The sequence below is a fragment of the Atta colombica genome, unplaced genomic scaffold, assembly GCF_001594045.1.
Source record: "Atta colombica isolate Treedump-2 unplaced genomic scaffold, Acol1.0 scaffold104, whole genome shotgun sequence".
In the NCBI taxonomy this organism is placed as follows: domain Eukaryota; kingdom Metazoa; phylum Arthropoda; class Insecta; order Hymenoptera; family Formicidae; genus Atta; species Atta colombica.
This window is the reverse complement of record NW_017259189.1, coordinates 275,268-289,068: the sequence shown is the minus strand read 5'-3', so window position 1 is coordinate 289,068 and position 13,801 is coordinate 275,268. Positions and strand designations below refer to the sequence as shown.

The window sequence follows — 13,801 nt, the reverse complement described above, 5'->3', positions numbered from 1 at the left end:
GTGTGTGTGTGTGTGTGTATTTAAAATTAGTATAAATAATAACGAATTATCAGAACAAATATAAATGTAACATTTACACAAATACATTATTAAACTGGGCTCAACTTTTGTTCGAAAAATAGAGACAAGATTTGTATCTCAAATTGATGTCTCTCGCGTATTGGGAGGGCTCGTAGATGATTTGAAGCAGGAATTTATCTACTGCATCCTTTCTTGCAGATTCACTTTCAAAGGCTGAGCAACTCTTATCAACTGTTATCGTTGTATTGCTATTTCGCTTATCACTGTTATCGCTATTATCGATGATGATTGATACTTCCCAATTGTAAAATAATGTAAATATTATAATTGCTGAAATTAATATCTCAATAAGAGATGATAAAAAATTTGATTTATTTAATAATACTTTACATCGTAACAACGTTATTGTCATCGATATATAACAAGTGCATTTCTTTGTTAAATATTCTAAAGCATCGATGTTATAGGAGATTTGTTCCCAATAATCCATCGATATGCCAATATTCACACTTCGGACTGCAAAACGAAAGAACTGGATACAAAATATAAATATACAAAATATAAATGACAAAGATGTCATTTATATCTTTACCTTTTATAAAAAGATTTTTTCTGTTTTATTATTTTTGGAATCATTTGTTTGTATACATCGTATTAAAGAAATGAATACGCGAAAAAAATGCATTTGAACAAAAGAAAATAAATATATAAATATATTTTTCTGAAATAGAGAAAAGATTCACATCATTTCATAAACATTCATTTCTAAATATAACCTAACTTCTAATCATTAATGATATTTACCTAACGATATATTTTCTTAATTTTCCACCAGTCGATAATTTCGTTTCTACTAAATTCAACTAAAATTGGTATTTCTAACGATGTAAGAACACTACAAAATTATTAATTACCGCTGATTTACTTGACTGTCCGACACACATAAATACACAATGATGCCAACTGTTGAAAAAAATTACCCGCTAAATTCTATTTGAAATACCGCCAAAAAATCATCAGATATTTATATATTTGTTTGTAATTACTTTTACGCACATATTTATATAAGATGAATGTTAGAAAAAAGTGGTACATACACACGCGCGTGCACACGCACAGGCACACATTGGGAGAGGGGGGTGGGGGAGGGAAAAGAGAGACTCATGTAACCCTAAAGTACTTTCATGATTGGTCGATTCTGATTAAAGATTAAGTGTCATATTGACACATCTATCAAGCTAGCATAGTACAAAGTTATCAGGAATTAAAAATACTAACACGAAAATTAGGTGCTTTTTAGGTGCTAATTAAATATTCTATTAAAAAATTACCCAAGTAGCAAGTCATGATAATGTCAAAATGACATTAAAATGAATCGAAAATGATTGAAAAATAACTTTTAATGATCATTTTGGAGTCATTCATTTTGATATCATTTTGATATCATAATGACTTGTTTTGCTCCTATCCTTTATCCGGAAATTAAAATTTCATGATTGTACTGCTAGCTTGAGGCAAACTGGCAGAGCACCTATCAAATATCGAGGAGGAACTTCCTTCTCTTAATAGACGTGCAATTGATTATGCTTTATATATCATTAATTTCCACTTTTCTCTTGTTTATTCTGTATATATTCAGCAAACGAAAATGGATTGAAATAGATTGGAAATTTTCAATCCATTCAAATCTGTATTTTAAATCCATAAAAATAGATTGGATTCCATATAAATATTTTTATATATGTAAAAGTTTAAATAAATTAAAGTAGTAATTATATAAAATTCTATAGTTATTATTTTAAATCTTTTATATAAAAAATATACGCTATATACTAAAGGAAATGTTAATATAAAATATACATAAAAGTTTATTAATTAAAAATTAAAAATTTATATAAGTAACATTTATTCTACATATTTACTTCTTTTTATGTTTCTTTTAACTATTAAATGAAGAAGAATTCTCATAATATATTTTTACGGTACATTTTTTTTAATTCAGTTGAATTAAAACGAAAAATTTCTTATTCAATTCAATTATATTTTTAAATGAAATAGCATTCACAATGCATTTTTAAATGAAACAATGAATTTTCTACTCATAAATTTTAAATATATGGCTCATTTTAAAAGAAAAACCTTTTTTTATATTCAACTTGATTAAAAAACTGCATTTCCTATTCAGAATTTTAAATTAAGCAGTATTCACGATGCACACACCACACAAAATATTATAATATTATCTTTAGATTGAAAAGATAGAAACTCCATGCCATTCCTATAAATGAATAAAAATGCATTCAGGATTGAAAAGGATTCACTTAAACATTTATGAATCCGTATTTCTGAATATTTCTGAATCAATTTTAATCCATTTCAATCCATTCTCATTTGCTAGTCACTACTGACTATTGATTTATTAATAATATAATTGCGAAAGAAATTTCATTATGTAAATAAATTAAAACCACTGAATAACTGAAACGTAAATGTTTAATCTATTTTTCAAATTTACATACATATATAATTATCAGGCTAACTTGGAATATACATATATATTAAATTTGCGTTAACATTGAGTTTTTGCATATTCTATTTACCCATTTCATCCATTGTAAAATTTTTCTCAAATAAATATAAGAACAAAGTATAACGTTTTTAAAAGTTATTTTATAAACTAAAAATAAATGTAAAATATGTAAGAGGTCGCAGAAAATCTTTCTATTCAATATCGATAGTGATCCATTCATCTTCACGATCAATGACGTTCTTATCATCCTTGACTAATGTACAATGCTAAAGCAGCCTCTTGCTCTTGTGTCTTAGAGGATGAAAGTCTGAACGAAAGTTTATTTGCATGTGTGATCCACAGGTTGATGTATGCTTTTTTTCAGTATGGGAGAGCAAATTGCTCAGCTTACATTGAATATTGCACTTACAATATGTACAGTGTGCTTGAGTTTTATTCGTCAATTCCTCTCTCTTTCGAATTCAGTTCTTTAATTTTGGCTACATCTTCCATTTAAGCTGAATTTTTGCTGATAAACAGCTTTCGTTTTTCCCCATTTTAAACTTTTATCGAAAATATAGGTTGAAACATAGCAAAAAAAACAGAATAGTGACTGCTGTCCTTAGTCTAAGTTGTTGCCTCAAGTCTATTTATAAGTCTATTTATAAGTCTATGGCTGATTTCAAAATTTTCTCGATTTTCTTATAGCAGCGCCGCGTCACGAATCACAAATGGATACAACAGCCGCAACTAATAGCCATGTTCATTATCCCATACATACATATCTAAAGATGGCGTATCTCAGTGCATCATGTTGCAAAATATAAATTAGAAATCGCGTTGTAGTACATGTAAAAATAAGTATCCATCTAAGCTTTAAATAAAATCCGTCAGTAAAAAAAAATTAAATCCCGTCAGAATTATTGCTATCCGCATTTTTTAAATTTTATAGCTTGAGAATCTTTAAAAAACGCTAGCTCTGGAAAACCACCAAATTGGCATTACTGTAAATATATAAATCGCTGATTATTGTGTATAGGCATAAAACGGCGGAACGTTAGTGATTGGTCGAAACTTCGATATGCGAATACGTGCATATGGCGATAGGCACGTCATGGAACAGCACTAAGGGTGTGATTATATGTAGCGCGATACGCGGTACAGAAACTAATTAGATAATTATAGTAACCGTGCAAACCGTGTTGCTTGCTTCTTTTCTTCTCTATTATATATAGAGAACTATTAAAATATGCGGTAAGCGACACTAGCCAGTGACAAATTCACATTACTAAGCACTTTTTAATAGAATTAATTGATTTAAATGCAATTATTAACTAAAATCTTTGAAAAAATACAAGTGTTGATGAAATGTGCATAAAAATAAGTTAATATATTTTTAAAAATTCATATTAAAATTTATTTGTCACTAACCCGCTTACCGCATATTTTAATCATACTTTATGTTTATCTTTATGACAGAAATGTGATTGGATGATTTTCTTTATGCATGTTTTTATGCATGTTGTTTATGCGGCTATGCAAGTTTGTGTGGAATGGCCCTTACATAATAGCCTTTATGTAATAGAGAAGGAAAGAAGCGGTACGATTTGCGCGATTTCTATATGTAAGAATGTCTTTCAAGTCTCGTAATCGAAAATCTCAATAACGGCAAGTTTACTAGGGAAACATAAAGTAACGTTGCGAGAGATTATTAATAAGTGTAAGAAATTTACTAGATATAGATACAGATAGAGATACCAATGTCAGGGCTGTGTGGCTTAGTGGCAGAAGAAAATTTTGCGGATTTTAATGATTTTTTATTATTTTAGTGATTTTTAAAATCTTTTAATTTAGTGAATTCTTTATTATTTGGTGAATTTTTATGCCAGCGCCCTCCACTCCTCTTAAACCTTAAACACAATGCGAAGGAATAGCGATAACGATAGGAATAACATGAAATATACAATTCAACCTATCAGAAATCAGATATACACTAATCAGATACACACTGGAATACACTAGGATACACTTTCAGATAGATTGAAATCGTGTTATTCCTATCGCTATTCCTTCGCATTGTGTTTAAGACTTTATTAATCTTGTTTTCAACGCTTGATATTTGTCAATTTTGATCACTTGATCCTTTTTGTCGCTGAAACGAGTTTAAGCAGCTCGTGAAAATTTACCTTTAAACATTTCATTTTAAATCATACATTTTTTCATAAGTTGTAACCTAACCTAATCAGTAAACTAACTGAGAGAGCTCACTTATCGTTCATAATGCATTCAATGTTGTTGAAGAACGTAAGCGTTAAAGCGTGACAAGTTTATTTTTAAGAATTGTGCTTATTTGTTTCTGACAGTTATTTTATAACAATCTGTATAATGATGGAGACTGTTACAATTGTATCGCCAATATTTATAATTACCGAGATCAAAGGGTGCATCAAAAAGTACAAATACTCAGGTACTGGACGTGCAATGAGTTATGTAATTAGTTTGTATTTCAGTTTTCAATTTTGTTTAATGTCATTATCGTGCGTTAGATGTATCAAAAAATAGAAAATGTTTCCAATGATGTTATTGTACAGGGATAAATATATCTGAATATACATGGCAAATGTGGTACTTATTAATTTTTTCGAATAAGTTACATTCTTGATATGATTTGCATTATAAAGACTTTCCTCCTTTTGGTTTAATGCATTTTTATGACATTAGTCTTATTATTACATTTTAGTCTTTCCAGGTCCATTTAGTGAAATATTTTTTCGACCTGCGGCAACAGTGGACAGAACGAAAGTCTACCACATCGGTTATAACAAATAACATAAGGTTGGCTCAAGAAGAATGTGGAACCAGGCCGTATCTACAGGCTTCAATAACAAATTGATTATATGTAAGATCTTCCATCCAAAGTCGATCGATTTTCTGTAATGGCGTGACGACAGAAAGGCTAAGTAGAATGTTTAAAAACTTGATGAGACATTAAAAGCATAGTTTTGAGACTTGAGTCACTCGCGGAGATATATATAACGCATGAAAGTCTGTACACAATCACACGCTCACGAAAGGAAAAACAAACTCGCCAAAAACAATCTCACTGTCCGCGTCGAATTTTTCCACCAATAAGAGTTGTCGGACAGACGAAAGCGAAACGGCTAATAAGATGTAATGTTGTTCTTCAAACAACACATGAATGCATGCTTTAGCAACAAGAAGCTACTATTAGGAGCTACTAATGAAATCACGATAAGTCTTCTTAACCGATGAATAGGTCGTTTGACAAGAAAAGAATAAAAGCAAACCAACCAATTACAATGAATGAGTTCTAATACACACGAATATGTTGTTTTTTCGAGCATCGACGCTCCATACAAACGATGCCAATCTTCAGTGTCTGTCGAAAACCTGTCTAGCTACGTCCTCTGGGATTCCTCTGAATAAATCGGCTTAAAAAGCCTGTTGATAGCCTACTTTTGAAGCTGTAAGAATGTCTCAGGTTTCGTATCGAAAATCTCGCGGCAAGTTCTAAGGAACTATAGAATAACTAAGGAAATAGAATAACATCGTGAGAGATTATTAATAAGAGTGTTAATTTCTTAAAGAGACTGTAACGGAATTTAGTGGTCAGAATATTTGGCAGAAAACGAGAAATAATGGATTAAATATAAGGTTAAGAGGAAAACACTTTTATTTAATGAGAATAGGGACTTGAACTCACGTACGGGATTCAAAATCACATACAGAACTTGACGCATGTCGTTACGCCACACTTGTCATACAATTATTGACCTAGCGTTGTATTCCACTTGCGTCATTATTACCGTAACTAATCATATCGTAAAGTGTCAATAATATCAATGATGGCGTTAGTGTCAAATATACCTCTGCGTTCAGAGGGTCGATTGTGTATCTCAAAATGAGATGAAAATTATAAAAGTGAGCAAAGGTTACTAGGTATTGATCAATTAAATTATGAAAATTATAGTGATATTTGTTCACTTTTGTAATTTTCACCTCATTTCAAGATATATAATCGACCCCCTGATTTTCCACTCGGATACACCCAGACATTCAGAAAGCATTTAGATTCTTTTTAAGTGCCTTTATTGAGCACTTTAGGTAGCCTTTAGGTAGAACGTTCAGATTCCTACTCTATCCACTCGGAAGAATGGTTTTTAGCATCCGATTTCTTGAGCCAGATGGAATGAGTAGTGGCGCATTAAAGACTTCCTGTGCTATCCCAGCATGTTTGACGTGCATCTACACGAAAATTTAAATTTCAGGTTACGCTTATTATAAACAATATAAACCATAATTCAAAGGAAGCCAATTTAATCATCTATTAAGTTTTACAGGTCGAGAGACTTAGATATTGTAAGATATTTATTTTATATCTTTTATCATTATTATATACGTATTTTAGTCACATGTAATTAGTTATATGTAATTCATATTAAATCTGATATATTTATGTTACTATTTGCTGTAATCGATGGCAAGACACTCTTAGAGTGCGTTCAGATTCCCAAATCACTCCGGTATTTTTCGCTCCGCCCACACATCCAGTCACCCAGCGATTACTCACCCGGTGAGGAATCTGAACACAGCCTCAGAATACAATTACATGTAGCGCGGTATGCGATACAGAAACTAACTGGGTAACTATAGGAACCGCGCAAACTGCTGCTTGTTTCTTCTCCCTAACAGCATAAACGTCGATATGTCTACTGTAATTTGACTTTGCTAAGTCAGGATTGTAAAGTCGACTCTAAAGGCCTGACTTAGCAAAGTTAAGTCGACTTTGTATAGACATCCTTCCAATGTCGACTTTAGGACATCTAAACTTTAGGACGGCGATTTACGCTTACAAAATTGGAATCATTTCTTGTTGTTTAACTATTTTATAGTTAAACTAGGATGAATGCTGAGCGTTGTGGGCATAAATCGGATTACTGCCTATAAGAATAATATATAATCTATTTTTTAAAATAGTCGACTTAAGTCGACTTTAAGTCGATTTGCCAAAAAGCCTGCACAAAATATTCATGAGATGTCGTTGTAGTGTACGCGCACATGATTGCGCATGATGCAGCATATAATAGCTAAATGGCGAATGCAGAAATAGCAGCCGGGAGTCTGTTAATAATTAAAGAATAGAATTAATATTATTAAAGATTTGGAAACACAAGTGCAACTATGGTAATGTATTTTTGTGTAAAATATTATTTATGTATTTAATTATTAATTAAAGACATTTTAAAATTAAAATAACGTATATAGTCAGAGCCGGATTGTGTAGGTTAATTATTTATGATTAAATAACATTATTTATGATTAAATAATCTGAAAATACTCAAACAATTTTCTGAGTTGTCGAAACGTCAACGAAATCGGCGAACTTTACTTTATTACAATACTTTATTACAATAACCAAGGCATCGCAATTAAATAGTAAGTGTGCATTCTCGCCAGACTGTACTCAACAGCTTTGTAAGTTTAGATGAAGCTAATTATTTCATAATATTTTAAAATCTTTTATGATTAATTATGTTAATACTTTTGTTTGTTGTATAGTAAACTCTACTTCGAAACAGATTAACGATTCGAAAAGTATGAAAAATAATTATCTTATATCATTAACAGTGCCATATTTCCTTTGTAACTTTATTTAAATTTCTGTAGAAAGACAACAAAAATCTACGATAAAAATTCCCGGCATTTCATCTATCAGCCCTGGGAAAGTCAAGCCAACGGATCGTCATCAAGAGCGACACGATGAACATTACTTATCTGATATATAAGGTTGGTTAAGTCCTGTGTTCACAATCATACAGTTTATATCAATGTATTATATATACACAATATCAAAAACTTATTAGGAAAAAATGAATTTATTACCTATACCTTTAAAATTTACAATTACAATTTGTGTACTGTTTCTGTGATATTGCTAAGTAGAAATAGAAGTAAATTACAATAAGGACTTTCAATAGCATTTCCCAATGCTTATATTTATTAAAATTTATATTTATTAAAACTTGCTAGAAGTTTGTCCAAGTTTATACTTATTAGATTTATGCACGTAAAGAAGCTGAGATAAATCCTTCTCTTAAGGAATGTTTCTCTTTTGAGAACACAAATTAGACCACAAATTGATTGAGGTTTATTGGATCAAGTCTGTTCTAAATGAACTAATGAGCGGTGAGCACATCTATGTTGATTTATGCTTTCAAAAAGAAAACTAATAAAACTGTATTAACTTCTATGACTTTAAGTTTCACAACATACTAATTTATTAGTAATAAATATTTTGTTCTATAATACTAGAAAAGGAAAAGTACTACTACTACTATTTACACGTTAAGCTACAAAATAATATAAACAATAATAAACAAAGAGCCTTGCGAAATATCTCGATTCGAATTTATTAACAATTGGTCTCACAGACATCTGAAAATATTTTATTAATATGTATACTATATATTAATAAAATATTTGATTTTCAGACTTATCTGATTCCACGGTATAGAAAATGAACTCTCAACAAGAAATCATAATAATTGTTGTGATAAGCAAATAATTTCTTACAGAGGAACACTTACTTATTTGTTAATAGTTGGTCTCTTTAATATCTCTTTCTTAATATTATATTTTTATGTTTATTATATTTATATTTTATATTGTATTTTTAAACAAAAATACATAAAAATTATTTTAAGTAAATGCACATCACAAACTCACTCTCCTGTTCCTATAATAATAAAAAAACAATAAAATTTTGGCAAATAACCAATGCTGGTATTGTGATAATAGACAGATGACTTTATTAAAATATTAATAGTTATTAATGTTAATTCAGTTTTTCTGTTGCAATTTCTTCATATCATTACAAGCGAATGCAGAGACTATATCCATAAGAAACTGAAAAGATTGTCCAGACAAATGTACGCTATTGAAGCTCTATTAAAAAAAGGAAATGAGGATGAAGTGATGAGATTGTAGCACAAGATCTGATATCTTCATTGCCTCTAATGACGTTGAAACAGTTCTTGCGAAAATCAGTTGGAAGTGAATACCAACATGAGAAAACAATTTGTAAATATATTCATATTTGTTAAATATTACTTTAAATGCTTATATTATCCATTAGGAAAATTGTTTTCTCAAAAATTTACTCGCCATCTTATAACTTTGAATTTCGTTATGTTTAATTTCTCATGTAATCATCAAGGACTTTTTTTATTTATATGTATTAAATTTAGTAATTTTATATTGAAAAGGATTTGATATAATATTAAAGTATGACATAATGCAAATAGAAAATTAAGTGGCAAAATTGCTACATAAAAAGATGGATGATAGTCGGTATTAAATTAATTTAATAACATTGACTGAATTTGTTTTCAAACACGTGTATTTCATTTTCGCTGTCGTATATACATTTCTTCTATTCATAATATTTGTATATACTATTTGTGTATATTTTTTGTAACTATATTACAGGAACATATGTCGAATCGGAGGTTCGACGGATAAGCAGTTTATTAGAAATACTTTATCACAAATTATCTCTAATGAAATAGTCACTCAAATATCATAGACAGGTCAGAAGAGTGATGCAAGCTTTAAATCTACATTCATATCTAAACTCTAGTAATTGGTAACATTTATTTCATTATACCTACTTCCTTATAACAAGGTTTAAAACATTTTTGTGAGATTGGAAACATAGCCTTTTCCATGCAATCTTCGGCGTTCATGAAATTCATCATAAATGTTATTTAAAAATATCGATGAGCTGAACATAATATTACATATCAAAGTACAAAGCCCCTACAGATAATTTTAACAAATGTGAATTACATAAATGCGAAAATTATATTCAAAATTAGATGTCTACTGTTTCTGATATCAGATAAATATCCACTAATATGTCTTAGCCATCTTAATACCTCATCGATGCTAACAGATAATTTTGGAACATATAGCTTGATTGCCCATACTAATATGGCTATAATATGCAGAGTATTCGCATCCGCTATTTTTAGTCCTTTTATCACTCTCTTGCTCCTTTTCCCAATTCCTTGCTCTCTCTCTCTCTCCATTCCGCCGCTGAGTTGAGAAGAGAGAAGAGAGAAGGTTGAAGGATGAAGAAAAAACAAAGAGTGGAAAAAGGACTAAAAATGGTGGATGCGAATACCTATATTATAGTGTTCTATCCATATTTTTATAATTGTTTGAAACATGCAAGTTCTCATTGACTGATTATCTAACAAAAAATTTGCATTGATGCAAAAGTGGAAAAGCGTAATCAATCAGAACAAACCTATTGTCTTATATTTAATTGATTTGTTTATAAAATTTATGTTTATAAATATTATTTCATATTTTTATTTTTATTATGCAATTATTTTAATTATTAATGCAATTATTTGTACATATTTCAGACTCGATGATGAAACGGTTACCAGGTTCGACATCTGCCGAATTAAAAAAAGCCATCAAAAAATGATTCTGTCGCTCAGATAACAGAATAAGAAACGTTACAAAACAAAATAAACAGTATAAACAATATATAAAATATATAATGTAATAAGCTACAATAATACAAATAATAAATATCTATATATTTTTTAGAGTAATAATTTACTGATTTTTATAAATAACAGTCTAATGGTATTTTTCCTTGAGACTGCACAGTAGTGTTTCTATAAGAGTATGTACTGTTAAAATTATATATTATATATATTTGCACGGAGGCAGTGCAAATTTGAACACGTTCTTATAGAAGTATAACTTATAGAAGTATACTGGATGGGTGCAATCGCACTTAAAGTCAACTTACAGCCGTCTTTAAAGTGGGACATTGCACGACTTCGAGACGTCTCTAAGTCGTCTAAAATCGACTTATCGGATGTCCGTTTTTCAGATGTCTAGAAGCTATAGTCGACTCAGAGTCGACTTAGAGTTGACTTTGTGCTATTAGGGCGCATACATGTAACAGAACCCGATTTTAAGTCAATCATCATACAGACATTCTAGGATTTATAGGGTGGGCCATCTAGCGTTTGGAATTTCAACTACCGGTTATTTTGAGTTTTAAAGGCGTAATAACATTTATGACGTATCAGAAATTTAGTTTTTTGTTTGACATTTACGAAATGGGTCACTATACGCTTGAACAAAATTGAAAAATATTGAAAACTTACTTTCAAAGTGGTAAGTCTTCAACCCAAACTGTAAGAAATTTACATGGAAAATTTGGTAGAAAAGAAATGCCTTCAACGCAGTTTATGGATCAATTTGTGAAGCGAATTCAGCAAACTGGATCCTTATTGAATAAAGCAACTCGTTCATGTGCTCGTCCACTAAAGTCAACCGAAAACATTGCTGCAGTTGCTCAGAGTGTGCTTGAACAACCATCAACTCGTTCTCAAAAGTTGAACATTTCACGCACTTCTTTGAGAAGAATTTTGAATAAAAACTTCGGTATGAAGCCGTACAAAATTCAATTAGTGCAAGAATTGAAGCCGCATGACCATCCGGTGCGTTTTCGATTCGTCCAATGGGCTGAACAACGCTTGGTTGAAGATGAGCATTTTTACCGAAAAATCATCTTTTCTGACGAAGCTCATTTTCATCTCGGTAGCTATGTGAACAAGCAGAATTGTCGTATTTGGGGATCAGAGAATTCGCACGTCGTCATAGAGAAGCCGATGCATCCACAACGAGTGACTATTTAGTGTGGTTTTTGGTCCGGCGGCATCATTGGGCCATCATTTTTCTTCGAAAATGAGCAAGGAGCTGTTGTCACTGTCAATGGCGAGCGCTGTCGCGCCATGCTAAACGAATTCTTGCTTCCCAAATTTGAAGAGGAGGACACAGACAACATTTGGTTTCAACAGGACGGCGCACCTTGCCACACAGCCAACGCTACAATCGATCTTTTGCGCACTGTCTTCGAAAATCGCATAATCAGCCGAAATGTTGATGTCAATTGGCCGCCTCGCAGCTGCGATTTGACTCTGCTGGACTATTTTTTAGTCACCATAAACTTCGACACAAGCATTGGATGGGCTTCAGCCACACTTTTCTTCCAATTAAAGCAGAAAATCAAAACCTCCCGCAAATACTTCTTGGTTAACACAAAATTCGACATTTCAAACACAGTAAAAGTCAAGGTTTTTGTATGAAATTCAAAGCGATATAAACTGAATATTATTAGCAGATGTTTAACCTCTCTGAAACCGCCTGAAATCAGCTGTCACTATGAACCATTCACAACAGCTGGAGCCATCTTTAGGGAAATGGACCGAACTAATTTGTACTCCCAGTACATAAATAATATTTTACACAAAAATACATAGTTGCATTTATGTTCCCAAATCTTTAATAAATCTTTTATAATATTAATTCTATTTTTTAATTATTAACAGACTCCCGGCCGCTATTTCTGTATTTAGCTGTTATATGCTGCATCGTGCGCAATCATGTGCGCGTACACTGCAACGACATCTCATGAATATTTTGTGCAGACTTTTTGATAAGTCAACTTAAAGTCGACTTAAGTCGACTATTTTAAAAATTGATTATATATTATTTTTATAGGCAGTAATTTGATTTATGCCCAAAACGCTCATGAACAGCATTCGTCCTAGTTTAACTATAAAATAGTTAAACAATAAGAAAGAAATGATTCTAATTTTGTGAGAGTAAATCGCCGTCCTAAAGTCGACATTGGAAGGCGTCTGTATAAAGTCAACTTACAGTCGACATATCAACGTTTGTGCTGTTAAGGCGACATGGGCCATAGACAAATTCACGTTACAAGATATTACAAAGAGCATTATATTTTCAGACTCAGAAAGCGCGCTTGAAGTTTGCAGTCCCACAAGAATGCAACGCAATTACATAATCTACTATTAGGTGTACAACTTTGCTTCCGCCGTTTTTTTTTCCGAAATTCGAGGCTTTATTGTAAAAAACTGGTTATACATTTATGATTCAAAGTATTGTCCATCGCTGGCCACTACTTTCTCCCATCTTTCGGGTAGCGTACGAATCCCGCGTCGAAAAAACTGGTCATCTTTTGAGGCTATCCACGAATCGATCCAATTTTTTACTTCTTCATAAGACCGGAAGTGCTGGTCAGCCAGGCCGTGTGCCATTGATCGAAACAAGTGATAGTCAGAGGGAGCAACGTCTGGAGAATACGGCGGGTGAAGTAGGACTTCCCATTTCAACGTTTCCAAGTATGTTTTGACT

At 31.5% G+C, this 13,801-nt stretch overlaps 1 protein-coding gene and 1 long non-coding RNA gene across 8 annotated transcripts; both read left to right on the top strand.

Annotated features, from left to right (window-relative positions):
• The first annotated feature begins 4,749 nt into the window (after positions 1 to 4,749).
• LOC108688350 lies at positions 4,750 to 11,128 on the top strand. 7 transcript variants are annotated; one of them, XR_001931791.1, is made up of 9 exons: positions 4,750 to 4,997; positions 5,271 to 7,735; positions 7,817 to 7,987; positions 8,111 to 8,146; positions 8,219 to 8,338; positions 8,609 to 8,737; positions 9,396 to 9,631; positions 10,040 to 10,189; positions 10,984 to 11,128. It is a non-coding gene; the product is annotated as an uncharacterized LOC108688350 (long non-coding RNA). The 7 variants fall into 7 exon arrangements; XR_001931790.1 differs by having other exon boundaries at positions 5,280 to 7,735; positions 8,111 to 8,338; XR_001931792.1 differs by having other exon boundaries at positions 8,111 to 8,338; positions 10,040 to 10,140.
• Positions 11,129 to 11,811: 683 nt separating this feature from the next.
• LOC108688176 lies at positions 11,812 to 12,279 on the top strand. The gene has a single exon (XM_018194325.1). It carries the CDS (start codon positions 11,812 to 11,814, stop codon positions 12,277 to 12,279), a length of 468 nt encoding a protein of 155 aa, XP_018049814.1.
• Positions 12,280 to 13,801: the final 1,522 nt, after the last annotated feature.